Genomic DNA, 16,531 nt, shown 5'->3' on the forward strand with positions numbered 1-16,531 from the left:
ATCCATAAGAAGCCACCTTAGATTTTGCCATTAAAAGGCATTTGCATTCAGACATTTGTGTCCAGAGCATCTTTAAATGTGTAGGATGCTCAACTATAGATGTGAAAACAATTTCAAATAACATTGAACATATTTGTAAGAGCAACTAAGTTATCAAAACCAGTATGACTTGGTGAATTATAGCATGAAGTGAATAGATTGAAATCACAGTGTGTCAAAGGCAAAGGCAATAATGATTATGGAAGCTGTCCAAACTTCAACACCATCAAAGCGACTGAACTCGAACACTATTGATCCAGCGGGCTCTGCTTTAGTCTGATGGCCTGTTAATAAAGATTATTAAAATATGCTGGTTTAATGTGAAAAAATGTGAAGGACAGAGGTAATACACACACACACACACTCATGTTACTGTTTTTGGATGATCCAAACCGCACCTTTTGTGAGCGCAACCTGAAACCAGAGATGCTGTGAAGGGCTGGGCTTTACTGTCTTCTTCCCTCCTCCCGTTTCCTCTTCATTCATGAGCCAGGCCGGGACGAGGTGTCAGGGCATTAACATACAATGCTGGTGTACCTTTTTTTTTTCTTTTCTTTTTTTTACATAACAGGTTCTAGAGCAGCCTGGCACGTATAGACTCACAAGGTGAGAGAGATGAAAGAGTGCGTTGCTCTTCAGCCGGATGCACTTTTTTCTTTCCCCAGCTAACTCAGAGAGAGCTGAAGAAGTGTCCTGTGAGCTACATCTGAATTCACTGTGGACTGTTGCTTTTTGCTGAAAAAAAATAAATAATTTTGCTGGTGAAGAAAATTACTTTCTATCAAAGGTATGTTTATGTATCATTCTCATTATAGGGCGTCATTTAAAGTCATTTTACAGGATTTTTTTTTTTTTTTTTAAGATGCTTTATGCAAATATAAAATACAATTATATGTAAAAAATAGCATATATTTTTGCTAATTTTCTGCTACAATTCTGGAACTAGTTTTTAATTGCTATTTATTATTATTCCGCAAATGCATGTTCTTTTAATTGATTATTTAGACCTTAAGGCTCACCTGTTGCATTTTTGTGTTTTGATATTTAGAGGGGGAAAAAATATCAAATCTTATTTTAATCATCAGAAATTTAAAAAGGCAAAATTGCACTGAATCTGAATTTTGAAGTCTCTCCCGGTTAATCTGGGACTTTAAGGGGGTATTTTCGCGAGCGCCTGGGATCTGTCAATGTGAGAAGGAGAGGGAGGGGAAACACAGGCGACACAAAAGGCAACATTATTCCCTCGTGGACCCATGCTGCATCCAGCCATGAATGGAGTATTGAAAAACATAATATTGGTGACTAGATTAATTTTCAGGCCCTCACAACCGCACCATTTTGTCTGCAGGCTCGCAGCGGTTTGCGTTGGTTAATGCTGTAATTGGCCGCACAGTGAGCTTTCTGAACGACAGGGGTTCAGCTCTTCTAAAGCAAGCAGAGCAGAACTGCGTGAATGGGAGGTTGAAGTGTCTCTCGGTGGGTGACATGCTTCTCTCTGTTGCTGTTTGCCTCTGGCTCGTGCAGGTTTATGGTTGTTTTTTAGGCACCTGTGGAAGAGAAAATAACAAATGAGATCTCTCACAATACAATTTTCCTCTGAGCATCCATTTATGGCTATTTTTAGATAATAATACTGATATTTTGAATGAGTTTTTATTTTTTATATTGCCTGTTTTCGTTTTCATTTTAGTTCACGTTTTAGTAATTTTGTTGCATTTTTGTCCTTTTTCATTTTTGTTTTGTTTTATATGATATATTCTAAATGAAACTGAGAAATCGTCCAGCACCATTTGTCGTAGACCCATGAACGAGGTGTCAAATCATGTGTCTTATTGCAACACATCTTTGACTATTATAGACTTTTATAAGAGATTGTGTACGATGTTTATACAGCTGGCGAAAAATCCAATGACTTAACATTGGACAGATCATTGTATCTATAAATGGGGACATTTTTCAACTTCCTAGCCACACCCTATCAACCAGTTACAGGACCCTAGCAACCACCCCCCATTGAAAAAGGGCACGAGGGATATCTCTGGATCAGAACATTATAGAGATAAGGGGATGTTTTGACTCAGACTGGCAAGTAGTCTTTAAATATCACTCTGGAAACAATCTAGCAATCATTTAGAGCTGTTAGAGTGATCTGTTATCAGAGGGAACTGTCTAAGTTATGCATTTCAGAAATATACATTTACAAAATCACAGTTGGTTATAGAGGTATTCATTTAAACAATGTAATAATTTTAATGCAGAAACAATGAGCTCATTGAAGTAATGAATACTTGTTTGTTAACAAATCTGGACCACAAAACCAGTCACAAGGGTAATTTTTTTTTGAAATTGAGATTTATACATCATCTGAAAGCTGAATAAATAATATGTCCATTGATGTATGGTTTGTTAGGATAAGATAATATTTGGCTGAGATTGAGAAAATCTCATTTAAAGTTGTCCATTTATGTTGGCGATTGTGCTGCATGATCTTTACTTAATATCCTAATGATTTTTGGCATAAAAGAAAAATGGATAATTTTGACCCATACAATGTATTGTTGGCTATTGCCACAAATATACCCGTGCGACTCGTGACTGGTTTTGAGATCCAGGGTCACAAATGATTTTGACATCTAGAAAAATGTAGCATTGGTGCATGTTGATTGAGAGTTTGCGTCATCTGAAGTCTTCGCGAGACCAGGGCAAACCAGCGCTTTCCTGCCCCCCTCCCTCCCCCCTCTCACCCCGGCCCCCCCCCCCCCCCCCCAGGCGCCCCAGCCCGAGGTTCAGGACAGTCCCAGTGACAGATTCTCCGGAAGGAGCGTTTAACTGCTGGCGATGGCGACCACAGACAGCAGAAATGTCTTTTTGTGCACCGAGGCCCGGAATGTTCACTATCTTCCCCGCGGAATATCATATTCTCCCCCAGATCCCAGATCCTGAGCCCTATCCCACCAGTTACACGCATTCCAGGGTAAGGTCAGGAGGGTTTTAGGAAAAACAACCCCCCCAAAAAAGGATAATACACTGTAAATCCAGCTATGGTTAAACGCACTTTAAACATGTGAGGAAACCGGTTGAGTAAAGTTAAACATTTCAGCCCCTCAAACACTTATTTAATGTATTATTATTTATTTGAATAAATGCAAAGTTAATCTTTTGTAATATCAACTACCGTTGACTGACAGTTTGAGTTGCGAGATTTAGTCACAAGCTATTTTTAATACTTTTCATTGGTTAGATATTTGCAAAACTCACAGAAAGATGTAAATGATAGTAATGAATTATGAAAAAATAAAATCAAAATGACGAAATATGGAGATACAGGTTTCCGCCCGACAGCAACGGTGTGTGTGTGTGTGTGTGTGTGTGTGTTTGAACGTGTTTATGTTTGTACAGTATTTGGCAGTCCAGGCAAATGGTTCAAAAACTTGGAGCTGGCACGTGTAAATCAATCTGAAAACATAAAAAAATGTCTGTCACATGCAAAAAATACATCACTAAAACACTAAAATGTGTAACTCATTAATATATAATCAATGTTTTTATTATAAATCTCTGGAACACCACACAAACCAATCAGCAAGCACATGGCACAGAGCAATCGATCAGTCTGCGCTCGTGTCAGTGTGTGTGTGTGTGTGTGTGTCCAGAAGTGCCTGTGTCCTGCAGGCTCCACATTTGTTGTTGTTGTGGTGTGTTTTTTACATAACATACTATGAGGAGAATCTGTCCAATCACGGACGAGCAGACTCAGTAGTGGCCCAGTGACTGTAATAACATCGCGTCTGGTGTCGAGAATAAGCGACAGTAAACGACAGAAAGGGACTGAAGGGCCTCACTGAAGGTGTGTGTGTGTGTGTGTGTGTGTTCTGCAGGTGCCATGAAAGGTCAGCGTGTGTCTCACTGTGAGCTCAGATGTTGTAAATCTGCCGTCTGGATCCTCTCCGGCCTGCTGGCTTCAGTGTTTCTGATCGCCGTCTCCATCATTCGTCCACACAGTGAGTGAGAAGCTTTTCGATACGAGATGTACAGGACACTACTAGAGACAAAAGTTATGACTAATTAAGACTTTTTCATTTTGAGTCTATAATGCTCACCAAGGCTGCATTTATTTGATCAAAACCATGTGGAAACTGTGAAACACTACCATTAAAAAGTTTGGGATAAAAAAAAGTTGTATGTGTAGGCCTACATTCAGCAAAGACAGATCTTAATCAGATCGAAAGTGAAAGTAAAGTCATTTATAATTTATTTCAAATAAATGCTGTTCATTGAACTTCCTAGTCATAAATGAATCCTGGAAAAATGTATCACGGTTTCCTCAAAGATATAAACTGTTTTCAACATTGATAATAATCATAAATGTTTCTTGAGCATCAAATCATCATATTAGAGTGATTTCTGAAGGATCATGTGACACTGAAGACTGGAGTAATGATGCTGAAAATTCAGCTTTGATCACAGGAATAAATTACACTTTACTGTATATTCACATAGAAAACAGCTGTTTGAAATCGTAATATTGTAATATTTCACAACATTATTTGGTTAGCATATAAGAAACTTTAAAAAATCTGATTTATTCCAAACTTTAGACAACTAGTGTATGATATATATTAGAAGTTCATATGAAGCACTGCATCTACAACTATTTAAAACAGCATTTTGCTAATTATATAATAAAGGCTCTAGGTCAACTTTGAGGGCAATATGTTTTGAATCCAGCAGTACACCACACAATATAATATAATATAATATAATATAATATAATATAATATAATATAATATAATATAATATAATAATGCATGCAGGTTTTATGAGCTCAAACTGAGAAACTACATGGAATATTTGCATTACTAAACTTTGATGCATAATTCAGTCAAGATAATTTGTGCTACTAACATTAATGGAAACTCACATCAGGTGTCTTCTTACTTTATTAAGTTTTTTTAAAACAACAACAAGTACAACATAAATCCCTTAGAGTAAAGATTAGAAACCAAAACCTATATCTAGATAAAATGTTCTTTTATTGTTTTAGTTTTAGTTAACTACCAGTTTAGTTTAGTTAACTACTGTATAATAACCCTGGTTTTAACCACTACATCATGCCATCAAGTATGAAATCACCGTCTTTAAACAGCTGCTTTATGGGAACGATAATCAAAATCAAAGACAACAGTGTAAAATCTAACAGTTGTTCTTATACTAAGACTTTTTAAGTTAACTTTACTTAATGTCCAATAATTTGTTGAATTTACTTAAAACAATTTAGTAATCTGTACTGTTTGCAAGCTATGGCTTCATTATTCAGAAAACCCAAGTAAACATTATTGACTGGTTTGAGTACCATTTTACCAAAGCAAAAATAAGTAAATAAATAAACAGGCGGGGCAAATGGTTTTTGAAGCGGGACAATTCTTAATAGACTTTTCACTCATGTCTTCCACTTCTGTAGTCATTGTTCTTCTTAGTTGCATTCGCTCATTTTCCATTCATCTTGAATGTTATTGTCAATACAACTAAAAATTTTGGGAGAACGTCACATAAGTTGACATCATAAATTCATGTTGATTTCCTAAAATTACTCACCATTATTGTGATCAGTGTTCCCTTTGGTTGGGCACTTGCACTTCATTTATATTATTATAATTCTCTTCCAATTAGCGATGCAACATGAAATCACAGTTATTTGAATTCAAAGGAAGTGAAGTCATAAATATTATATATATTTATACTTAAGTTATTTCCATGCTTTGAATGAATGTATTAATGATATATAACATAACTATATTTCATGTATAATAATGATCTTTTAACATTTTATGGCTAACACTTATGGCATAATCTTTTAATTGGGTTGATATAATCCCTCTATATTTGTGACATATCTTGCAATTTTGTAAGTCACACACAGACTTCAACATTCAGCATGCAAACCACAACAATGGTAACAATTTTTTTTAAATTAATTTAATTAATTAGACCATTACAATTTTATGTCAGTATAACCCCAATAACGATAGCAAATAACATTGTAATGGTAAAATAAAGCTAAAAATAGTACAACAAAGCAATTAATTTATTCATGCCGCAATGCACTCTGGGAGTACACTTCCTCAGATCACAGATAGAATTAAGTTGACAAAACTTAAATGGATTAAGTAAGAAGAACTTGATGCAATTAAGTTATGCTTACTTAATTAAATTAAGGCAACGAGTTTGCACAATTGAATTATGTAAACGGAACAAATTTGTTTTTACGGTACAGGCTTAATGGATCCTGGTGGAACACAACACTACTTTCTCATTGTTAGTTCAGGACGTAAATCCCCCGTTCAACGCAAACTTTTGAAAAGACAGATGAACTAAAGGTGTAATGAGGACATGGACACCTGAGAAGATGTGTATGTAAAGGTGGTTTCCTCTACATGACACACCTGAACTCCCAGCAGATCAGTGCTTTCCCATTAATCGTACAAATGATCGGCAGTGACGCAAACACGAACAAAGACGTGAGATAATGTGTGTACGGTGTGTGTCACAGACTGACTGTTGTCTATAAGAGAACTTCAAAAAAATAGTTATAGTAACACTTTAGTTTAGGGTCCAGTTCTCACTAGCTGCTTATTATCATGTATATTACTAGGATATTGGCTGTTTATTAGTACTAAAACACATATCAATGCCTTATTCTGCATGATCATATTCTACATCCCTTAATCCTACAATACCTAAACTTAACAACGCCCTTACTAACTATTAATAAGCAGAGTTTATTGAGGCAATTATTGTGAGAATTGGACCCTAATCTAAAGTGTGACCAAGGGTTATAATATTATTTCTTCTGATTGAGAATTGCATATTTAAGTTACTTAATGATGATGATGTCTGGTTTATGTTGAATTGTTTTGATCTCTTCTGTGTGCAGGAGATCTCAGTCTCAAACTCAGACTCGAACGAAGATCAGTTTCCAGTAAGTATCATTATAAACTGAACATTTATATTTGTTTTTGACTTTTCATAAGCAACCTTAATGATGTCAGTCGCAACACCCTAACGACCGCATAACAACATTCTAAAAACATTGCAATAATGTAGCAACATTAGAACAACTTAGAACATTGTGGCGGAAAACAGTTTGAAAACGTACATTCTAAAAATGTATTTGTCACCATGTTTTATATGAATGCTAAAGCTTCAGAAGTACAGTATGTGTGAACGAACATAACGTGCCTGAAGCGTTATATTCAGAGCGACTAATGTTTCCGTGACATGCGTACTAATAAGCGGAGAAGCTTGTGAATTGACCTAAATGGGATGTGATGGAAAAAAGCCTCTTTTCTGCTGTCTTTGTAAGGTAATGAAATCCTACACCATCGATTCACAGTTCAATACAATAGTTTGTGTAGGCGCTGGCATTAGCTGTCTCAGTACAGCTGCAAAACAGAAGACAAACAAAAAAAACACCAGAGCTTTCTCAACAAACACACCCAAGTCTAGCCAACATGTCAAATGTCATAAAATGTTGAGTTATAAATATATTTCAATTGGAATTATATATAAATACACTTTAAAGCCAACAATACATTTGATTAGTCATCTAGAAATATTGCACTCTAATGTGTAAATATGTCAAATATATGTCTAATTTATATATATATATATATATATATATATATATATATATATATATATATATATATACACACACAAACACACACACACACATATATAATTTGGGGTCTGTAAGATTTTTGTATGTTTTTGAAAGAATACTCTTTAAGTCCACCAAGGCTGCATTTATTTGATAAATAAATAAATAAATAAATAAAATACTTTCTAATATTATTACAATTTAATATAACAGAAAAATATATATAAAAATCTTCAATGTTATAGTTTAATCTTTTATATAGTTAAGCATATAAATAAAAATAAATAAAAAACGATTAAAACAGTATTTTATTGTTGTTTTTATATATGCTTAACTTTTATCTTTATCTAATGTTTTAAAAAAAAATTAACATTGATATATATATATACAGTATATGTATCTCAAGCTTAAAACATTAAAGATTTAAAAACTATGCATATATTATTGATATTATTGATATATTATGATTTTAAATATATATATATATATATATATATATATATCACATTGTGGTCAGAGTTATTGGCACCCCTGGTAAATATGATCAAAGATGGCTGTAAAAATAAATCATCATTGTTTATCCTTTTGATTTCTCATTTAAAAAAAAAGGCAAATCTAACCTTTCACTGAAGAAAAATAATTGGGGGGAATCACATTATGAAATAAATGTTTTTCTCCAAAACACGTTAGAACAACTGTATATATAAATAGTTAAAAGAAAACTTGATAACACTTTACAATAAGGTCTCATTAGTTAACATGAGATAATAACACTATTTATATATATTCCATACATAACTTTTCAGAAAACGTCTCTCAAGAGGCTCATTAATGCGTCTCGCAAGTCTAAAGCAGACAATCTGCAAGAAAACATAAGTAGAATTATTGATTTTTTTTTTTTTATTGAAGAGATTCAATATCCAGTGGCTCGTCAGCTGAATCAGACTCACAGCGCACATCTGAATATCTGAATATCTGATCTTGCATTATTATTGAGCCATGCCACATATTTCTGTCTGTCTGAATCACAGCCTGAACAGAATTCACAGTCTTCCTGTTTCACCGAGTCTAAGATTACAGGAAAATAGATGTAGTAGATATAGAGGGCTGTAGCTGCGGAGGGCCAAGAACCTCCTTTCAACAAATAATTTCACCACAATCGTTGTTTTCTCTCTCTCTCTCTCTCTCTCTTTCTCTCTCTCTGACTTTCTCTCCTGTTTTTTTTCTCCCACAGCCAATACTACAAATGCCCCTGTGACAACACAGTCTGACGGTGAGCGTCTTCGCAATTCACTTTCTCACCCTTTCTGTCCTAAAACAAGAACACACCCTTTAAAGAAAACACAAGTTTGCCGTCGCCCGTCCGAGAGAAACGGATCATAATTTCCTCCAAAGGGACAAGAAAAAAAGACGGGTCACTTCCTCTTGCTCAGTTTACACAATCCCCTTCTCCACCGCTATGCCACGTCCTCTCTCTCTCTCTTTCTTTTTGGAGTCATATGTCATATTTAGACTTATTATTGTGCCTTAAGTTGAAGGGGATTAGGAACATTCTTACTGGGTTCATTATATCATTATATTTGAGCTCGACTTATTCAGAAGCCAGAGTAGATTTCATGCGCACTAGACTATGACCTTCAACTGAACACTACATTTTTTTCGGATATAATCCTTTGGTAACATCATATTTCTGGACATGTACACTCTTAAAAAATAAAGGTTCCAAAAAGGGCTTTATATAGCATTTTTGATTCCCCCAAAGAACCTTTCAGTTCTTGTTAAGAACATTTTGAAAATCTAAAGAACCTTTTTGCACTTTAAAGAACCGAATGGAAAGATTCTACAGACACTAAAGATTCTTCATGGAACCTTCAATGCCAATAAAGAACCTTTATATTCACGAGTGTCTTTTTTGGACATGATAGCATTGTAATACCATTTAATGTATATATAATACATATGTGACCCTGGATCACGTCACCAGTCTCGAGTCACACAGGTATATTTGTGGCAATAGCCAACTGAAAAAAGTGAAACATCAGTGCAATTCATTCAAAATATACATTTACATTGGTCCAATGGAAAATTGTGATTTTCAATTTATACCTTCTGTTTTCAGTTTGCCTCAAAGTAAGTGTTACGCCCAAAAAAATTATACTTTGGATTAACTTAAAACAATTGATGTAATTTTGTTACAGCTAATTTTTTTAAGATTTTCTCAAATTGTATTTATGATTTAGTTAAAACCATAAATTTTGTTTTAATGTCAAACCAAAAAGTTTTACCTTAACCCAAAGTACACAGCAAAAACTCCAGTGTTAAATTAACACTCAAGAGTGTTAAAGTTAATGAGATAATTAAGTGATTAATTGAGTGATGATTGAGCATTATTGAAGACACCTGATGTTAACAAGCAGAATCACAAATTGTAAGTCACCATTATGGTGATGTGTGTTTGCTTTAGTTGGGCTCTTGACCCTTATATGGTTGCTTTAAATTTTGCTTGTCTGCTGGTATTGATTTATAACAGTCAGATGAACAAAGAGACAATGTGTTCTGATGGTGTTGGTTATATTATGACAATCATCATTTGAACTTGATCACTGAACTCATTAAGACCCTTATTTCTGACGTAGATTTATGTTGTTGATTACAGCATAACTGTGATTCTGCATAAATATCCAGAATTTTAGATATAATACAAAGGATTTCTTAAAAGTTGTTTTGAAAAAACAAAACAAAAAAAAAACTTTTTTTTAGGCACTCACAGACATCAAGATTCAGTCTATGCATCTCAACAATGGTGATGAGCAGAATATTCAATTAGGAAAAGTAAATTACATAGACAATTCAGATCATAATTTATTCATACCGCAATGCATGATGGGAGCCATTAATGAGTTGTGATTGGTGGCAGCCACTGCAACATGCTTTATTACTGTCACCATTGTTGAGATTCACAGGCTGATTACTGATGTCTGTGTTTCTAAATAAATTCAATTGAAAGTCTTTTAATCAGAACAATGCTTATTTAATATTTTGGATTATATGAAAAATACTGAAAATCATATGCTGTAGAATCACAGAGCTGCTGTAATTAACAAGTCAAACCAAACTATCTCAATAAGTTTCGTTTTTCGGATCACAACATGATTATGTTATAACATAACCAACACCATCAGATCACATTGTCTCTTTGTTCATCTGACTGTTATAAATCAATAACAGCAGACAAGCAAAATTTAAAGTAAACATATAAGGGTCAAGAGCCCAACTAAAGCAAACACCCATCACCATAATGGTAACTTACAATTTGTGATTTTCTCCTTCAGTGATTCTGTTTGTTAACATCAGGTGTCTTCAATAATGCTCAATCATCACTAAATTAATCACTTAATTATCTCATTAACTTTAACACTCTTGAGTTGAGTTGAGTTGAGTTGAGTTGGAAAAAATTAAAATTTTGGTTTGACATTAAATCAAAATTCATGGTTTTAACTAAATCATAAATACTAAAAAAATTAGCTGTAACAAATTACATCAATTTTTTTAAGTTAATCCAAAGTATCATTTTTTTACATTGTATGGGTCAAAATTATCCATTTTTCTTTTATACCAAAAATCATTAGGATATTAAGTAAAGATCATGTTCCATGAAGATATTTAGTAAATTTCCTACCGTAAATATATAAAACATGTATTTATGTGAGTGAATGCAGCACAATCGCCAACATAAATGAACAACTTTAAAGGAGATTTTCTCAATGTTTCGATTTTTTTGCACCCTCAGATTCCAGATTTTCAATAGTTGTATCTCAGCCAAATATTGTCATATCCTAACAAACCAAACATCAATGGAAAGCTTATTTATTCAACTTTCAGATGATGCATAAATCTCAATTTCAGAAAATTGACCCATGTGACTGGTTTTGTGATCCAGGGTCACATATACTAATGGTACATGTATAAGTTCATCATTCAGTACCATGTTACTGCCACAGTTCACAGAGAATAAAATAAAAAGAACACAGTATTTCTAATAATCATACTATTATTTGTTAAGTTTCTTCTGCTCGTCAAGGCTGCATTTATTTGATAAAAAATCAAATATTCAAATAAAAATCAATATTATCAAAGTCTAAAAGAACCGTTTTCTATGTAAATACATGTAAAGATGTAATTTATTCCTGTGATCAAAGTCATCATTACTCCAGTCGTCAGTGTCGTTTCGTTTTCTTTTCTTTTATTTATTAAGCACTTTTACACAACTGACCAGTGAACAAAGTGCTGTACAATATCTAAAACACATAAAGACAACCATAAAAACACAACACTAAAACCACACTTAAAATAACAGCGAAATAAACCCGTCCTTCAGAAATCGTTCTAATATGATGATTTGCTGCTCAACATTTCTGATTATTAATGTTGAAAACAGTTCAGTAATTTTTTTTGTGTAAGCCATGATAAACTACCATGTAAAAGTTAAAAAAGAAAAGAAATGAATACTTTTATCCAACAAGGACGCATTAAATGTATTAAAAGTGACACTAACAACATTTATAATGCTACAAAAGATTCCAAATTTACATTCTATTCATCAAAGAATTCTGAAAAAATAAATGTTTCTTGAGCATCAAATCATCATATTAGAGTGATTTCTGAAGGATCATGTGACACTGAAGACTGGAGTAATGATGCTGAACATTCAGCTTTGATCACAGGATATAAATTACACTTTACTATATATTCACATAGAAACAGATGTTTTACATTGTAATATTATTTCACATTTTGACTGTATTTTTGATCAAATAAACACAGCTTTGGTTGTAGCAGAAGAGACGTCTTTAGAAACGCGTGTTCTCCCTCCAGTGCGACTGGTGAACGGCAGGAACCAGTGTGAGGGTCGGGTGGAGGTTCTCCACAACGGCTCGTGGGGGACGGTGTGTGACGACGACTGGGACATGGTGGACTCGAACGTGGTGTGCCGACAGCTGGACTGCGGAGTGGCCGTGGCCGTGGGGAGCAGCTCCAGGTTCGGTCAGGGATCCGGGCCGATCCTGCTGGATAACGTGGACTGTAAAGGGGGAGAGATGGACTTGAGTCAGTGTGGGAATCAGGGATGGGGCGTCCATAACTGCTACCACTATGAAGACGTGGCCGTCACCTGTAAAGGTACGTGGAGTCGGCACAATTATGAGATAAAAAGTCGAAATTAACTTTTTTATTTTTTTTATTCTGTGGCGGAAACAAGCTTCCATACAAAGCTGATCTCGCATTGTTGCATTATTGCTAAAAATAATAGTTCATCTATCCATAACTGCTACCACTGTGAAGACGTGGCCGTCACCTGCAGAGGTACAAGAAATGATTCAGTTATACTGTCAACATTAACTGTTTCCATCCACATATTTTTATGTGGAAACACATTTACCGAATAAATCCCTTGATGCTCAATGAGAAACTGACGTGACTTTGCCTCAGCCGAGGCTGTGATTGGATAACTGGACTAACCAGCGGACCAATGGCATCGCAGCATCTCAGATGTTGGTTAGTCAAAGTCTGTCATCAGAATGATTGGGTTTAATTCCCTCCAGAAGCGTCTCACACGAGTGTGTTCCCGAACACCATGTTATGTTTCGTCTGGCGCTCTGAGATAAACTCATTTATGATGGAGGGAAAAAAAAGCTTGATTACAGTAACTTACATTTTAATTACAGATATTTGGAGCCAATTTCCCAGGAGGTGATGAGCTTGTTCTCTTGAACACATGAGATGGAAACGCTGCTTTATTTGCAATGTTTTATGCGATATTCCAATTTTGCATCTTTGAATGGAAACATATTCAATTCAATTCAATTCAATTCAAATTTATTTGTATAGCGCTTTTCACAATACATATTGTTTCAAAGCAGCTTTACAGAAAGTGGATTTCAGAAATGTACATTGAGAAATACAGTTAGTTAATCATGTATTGATTTAGGGCATAAACATAGCCAGCGTCGAGTCGTCTCTTCACAGGCTCTTCACATAGCTAGAGAACACTGAAACTTTCAGGCTAGGCTTCTCTAGACAACCTTTAAAGTGAAACATTCACACATACTGTTATGGAAGCTTGTTTTCCCCTTGGAATAAAAAAAAAAAAAAAAAAAAAAAAAAAAATTAAATAAATAAAAAAAATAAAACCCAGTGTTGAAGTTGCTATTTTTGGAGTATCACTGACAAACAAACAAACTAAAAAATGTTATTGCTTTTGCCACCTTATTAGCAAGAAGAAGAATATTATTGGAGTGGAAGTCAACAAGCCCGCCTAAAGCCTCAACGTGGTTATGTGATCTATATCATACTTAACATTAGAGAAAATTAAATATTTAAGGAAAGGATCTGTCCAAAATTTTTATAAGACTTGGCAACCCATGATTACATATTTTGAGAAGATGAAGAATGGTTAAATATTAACCACCGATTGATTGACCAATTGATGAAAGCTATAACTTAAATTGTATGAAACTTTCTGTTACTGCTTTGAAAAAGTTTAGAAATAAATTATAAAAAAACAAAAATGAAAGAAGCAAAGCTTTACAGTAAAAAAAAAGTAAAAAAAAAAGAATAAAAAATAAAGTAATTGTGACTATGAAGACGTGGCCGTCACCTGTAAAGGTACGTGGAGTCGGCAGAATTGTGAGATAGAAAAGTCGCAATTACCTTTTTTATTTATTTTTATTCTGTGGCGGAAACAAGCTTCCATACAAAGTGGATCTCGCATTTTCGCATTATTACTAAAAATAATAGTTCATCTATTAATGAAAAATGTGGTTATAATTTAATTACATTTTATGTCATTTCAAACCTGTCCAACTTTCTTTCTTCTGTGCGAAACAAAAGGATGCATTTTCATTTTACATGATGAATGCATATCAGGCTCCAAAACACAAAACACCATAAAAACAGTCCTATTTCCATCCACCTATTTTTACTTCTACTTTTATTTCTAAACATAGCTAGAGAACACTGAAACTTTCAGGCTAGGCTTCTCTAGACAACCTTTAAAGTTTAACATTCACACATTACATTGTTCCATTGTTCATTCACCATGGAATAAAAAAATAAAAAAGTAATTGTGGCTTTTCATCTCACAGTCCTTTATTTCTTGCAGTTGTGAGTTTACATCTCACAGTTCAGACTTTTTTCTTGCATGTAAACCTGCAATTCTGAGTTTATCACAACAACAAAAAATTCTTAGAGAAAAAAAAAAAGTACAAATTCCAAGATTTAAACTTGCAATTCTGAGAAAAAAGTCTGAACTGCAATATGTAAACCTGCAATTCTGAGTTTCAACTTGCAATTGCGAAATATATATAAACTTGCACTAAGGTCTGAATTGTAAGTCGCAATTGTGCAAAAAAAAAGTAAGAATTGTGAGATAAAAAGTCGCATTATTCCTTAATGAAAACAAGCTTCCATAAACTCTGTCACTCACTGCTGATGAAAGTCACATTAAGGAGAAATTAAGTGGATCTGTCTCAAGACACATTTGCATGCATTATTTAAACGCCTGCACTAAACACGGGAGAACTTCTGGCATGTTTGGTACTAATATGTGGTGATAATTAATTATGAATGACGAGATCATGTATTGTTTGTTTCTCACAGGCAATAATGTGGTGGAATCTCGAGGCCTGGAGCCAACAACCCCGTCCCGTCTGGTCTCTGGTATAAGTAAGTTAAACAGTTTATTTGAACTCTTACATGAGGATATCAGCTTGAAGTTTAATTTAAACATCCTCTCAAACACGTTCACTCTCTAAAAAGTCCCATAATGCACTGTGAAAACTAGGGTGCATCAGTGCTCACTTTATGTTTCCTTAACGGACGTTCTCGAGCGTGAAACATAAATCACGTGAGCCAACATAACATGACACACGATAGATGTATTATTTCATTTAGTGCTGGGCAATGATTAATTGTGATTGATGTGTAATTATTTTGTATATATAAATACACACACATGCATGTATATATTTAAGAAAAATGTGTTATTAATATATACAATATTTATATATAATTGCATATATATTTTTTAAACATATACATGCATGTGTGTGTATTCATATATACAAAATAATTAAACAGTACACACACACATATATTATGTAAACAAACTTTTATTTTGGATGCGATTATAATTTAATTATATTTCAGCATACTGGTACTGAACATAATCTAGCAAACATTTATAATTTATTTACAGCTTAAAAAAAAACATTTACATGTATATATGTAACAAGCAAAGTATTTATCATAATGTACTTTAAATAACATATAAAAACAATATATAACGATATGAGTTCTGCTGTTGTTCATAAATACCAGTAGGGATGTTGTATAACGAGGACGTTGTCAGTGTCCCAATATGTAATGAATATAATATAATAAGAATAAGTGTACACGATATTCACAACCTATGAAGCTGATTGAGACGCACCCGTACTGTTGATTTCCCTCCAAAATGATGTCACTTCCTGGAGGATGATGTCATTCACAGGAACTTAAACAAGACTTTACAAAAGAGTGGAAAGTGATATCAAGGACATTTTGAAAACAAAGAAAAAAGCAGTCATTTATGACTATATAAATTGTTAGGGAAATTATTTCAAATTCACCTTCATATTTACTTCATTGTGATTTGTTGATTAATACTTTAAATATTTTAAATATTAAGTTTATTATGATGTATATTTGTTTTAATAATTAAATTCAACTAATTCTTAATATTTTATTCAATATATTAAGATGTGTATGATGTGCTGCATATTAGTGAATAACCT

The 16,531-nt window shown here is 33.8% G+C and overlaps 1 protein-coding gene across 1 annotated transcript in view; it reads left to right on the plus strand.

Moving 5' to 3' along the window:
- Positions 1-653: 653 nt before the first annotated feature.
- Positions 654-16,531, plus strand: part of LOC307159192 (scavenger receptor cysteine-rich domain-containing group B protein) — a 37,508-nt gene continuing 21,630 nt past the window's right edge. Inside the window, exons 1-6 of the mRNA XM_079872409.1 lie at positions 654-826; positions 3,918-4,040; positions 6,975-7,019; positions 8,935-8,973; positions 12,576-12,878; positions 15,357-15,422. Of these exons, the coding sequence (XP_079728535.1) occupies positions 3,923-4,040; positions 6,975-7,019; positions 8,935-8,973; positions 12,576-12,878; positions 15,357-15,422 (571 nt within the window). The 5' untranslated portion in view covers positions 654-826; positions 3,918-3,922. The remainder of the gene's footprint in view (positions 827-3,917; positions 4,041-6,974; positions 7,020-8,934; positions 8,974-12,575; positions 12,879-15,356; positions 15,423-16,531) is intronic.

The sequence above is a fragment of the Squalius cephalus genome, assembly GCF_949319135.1.
Source record: "Squalius cephalus genome assembly, chromosome: 5".
In the NCBI taxonomy this organism is placed as follows: Eukaryota; Metazoa; Chordata; class Actinopteri; order Cypriniformes; family Leuciscidae; genus Squalius; species Squalius cephalus.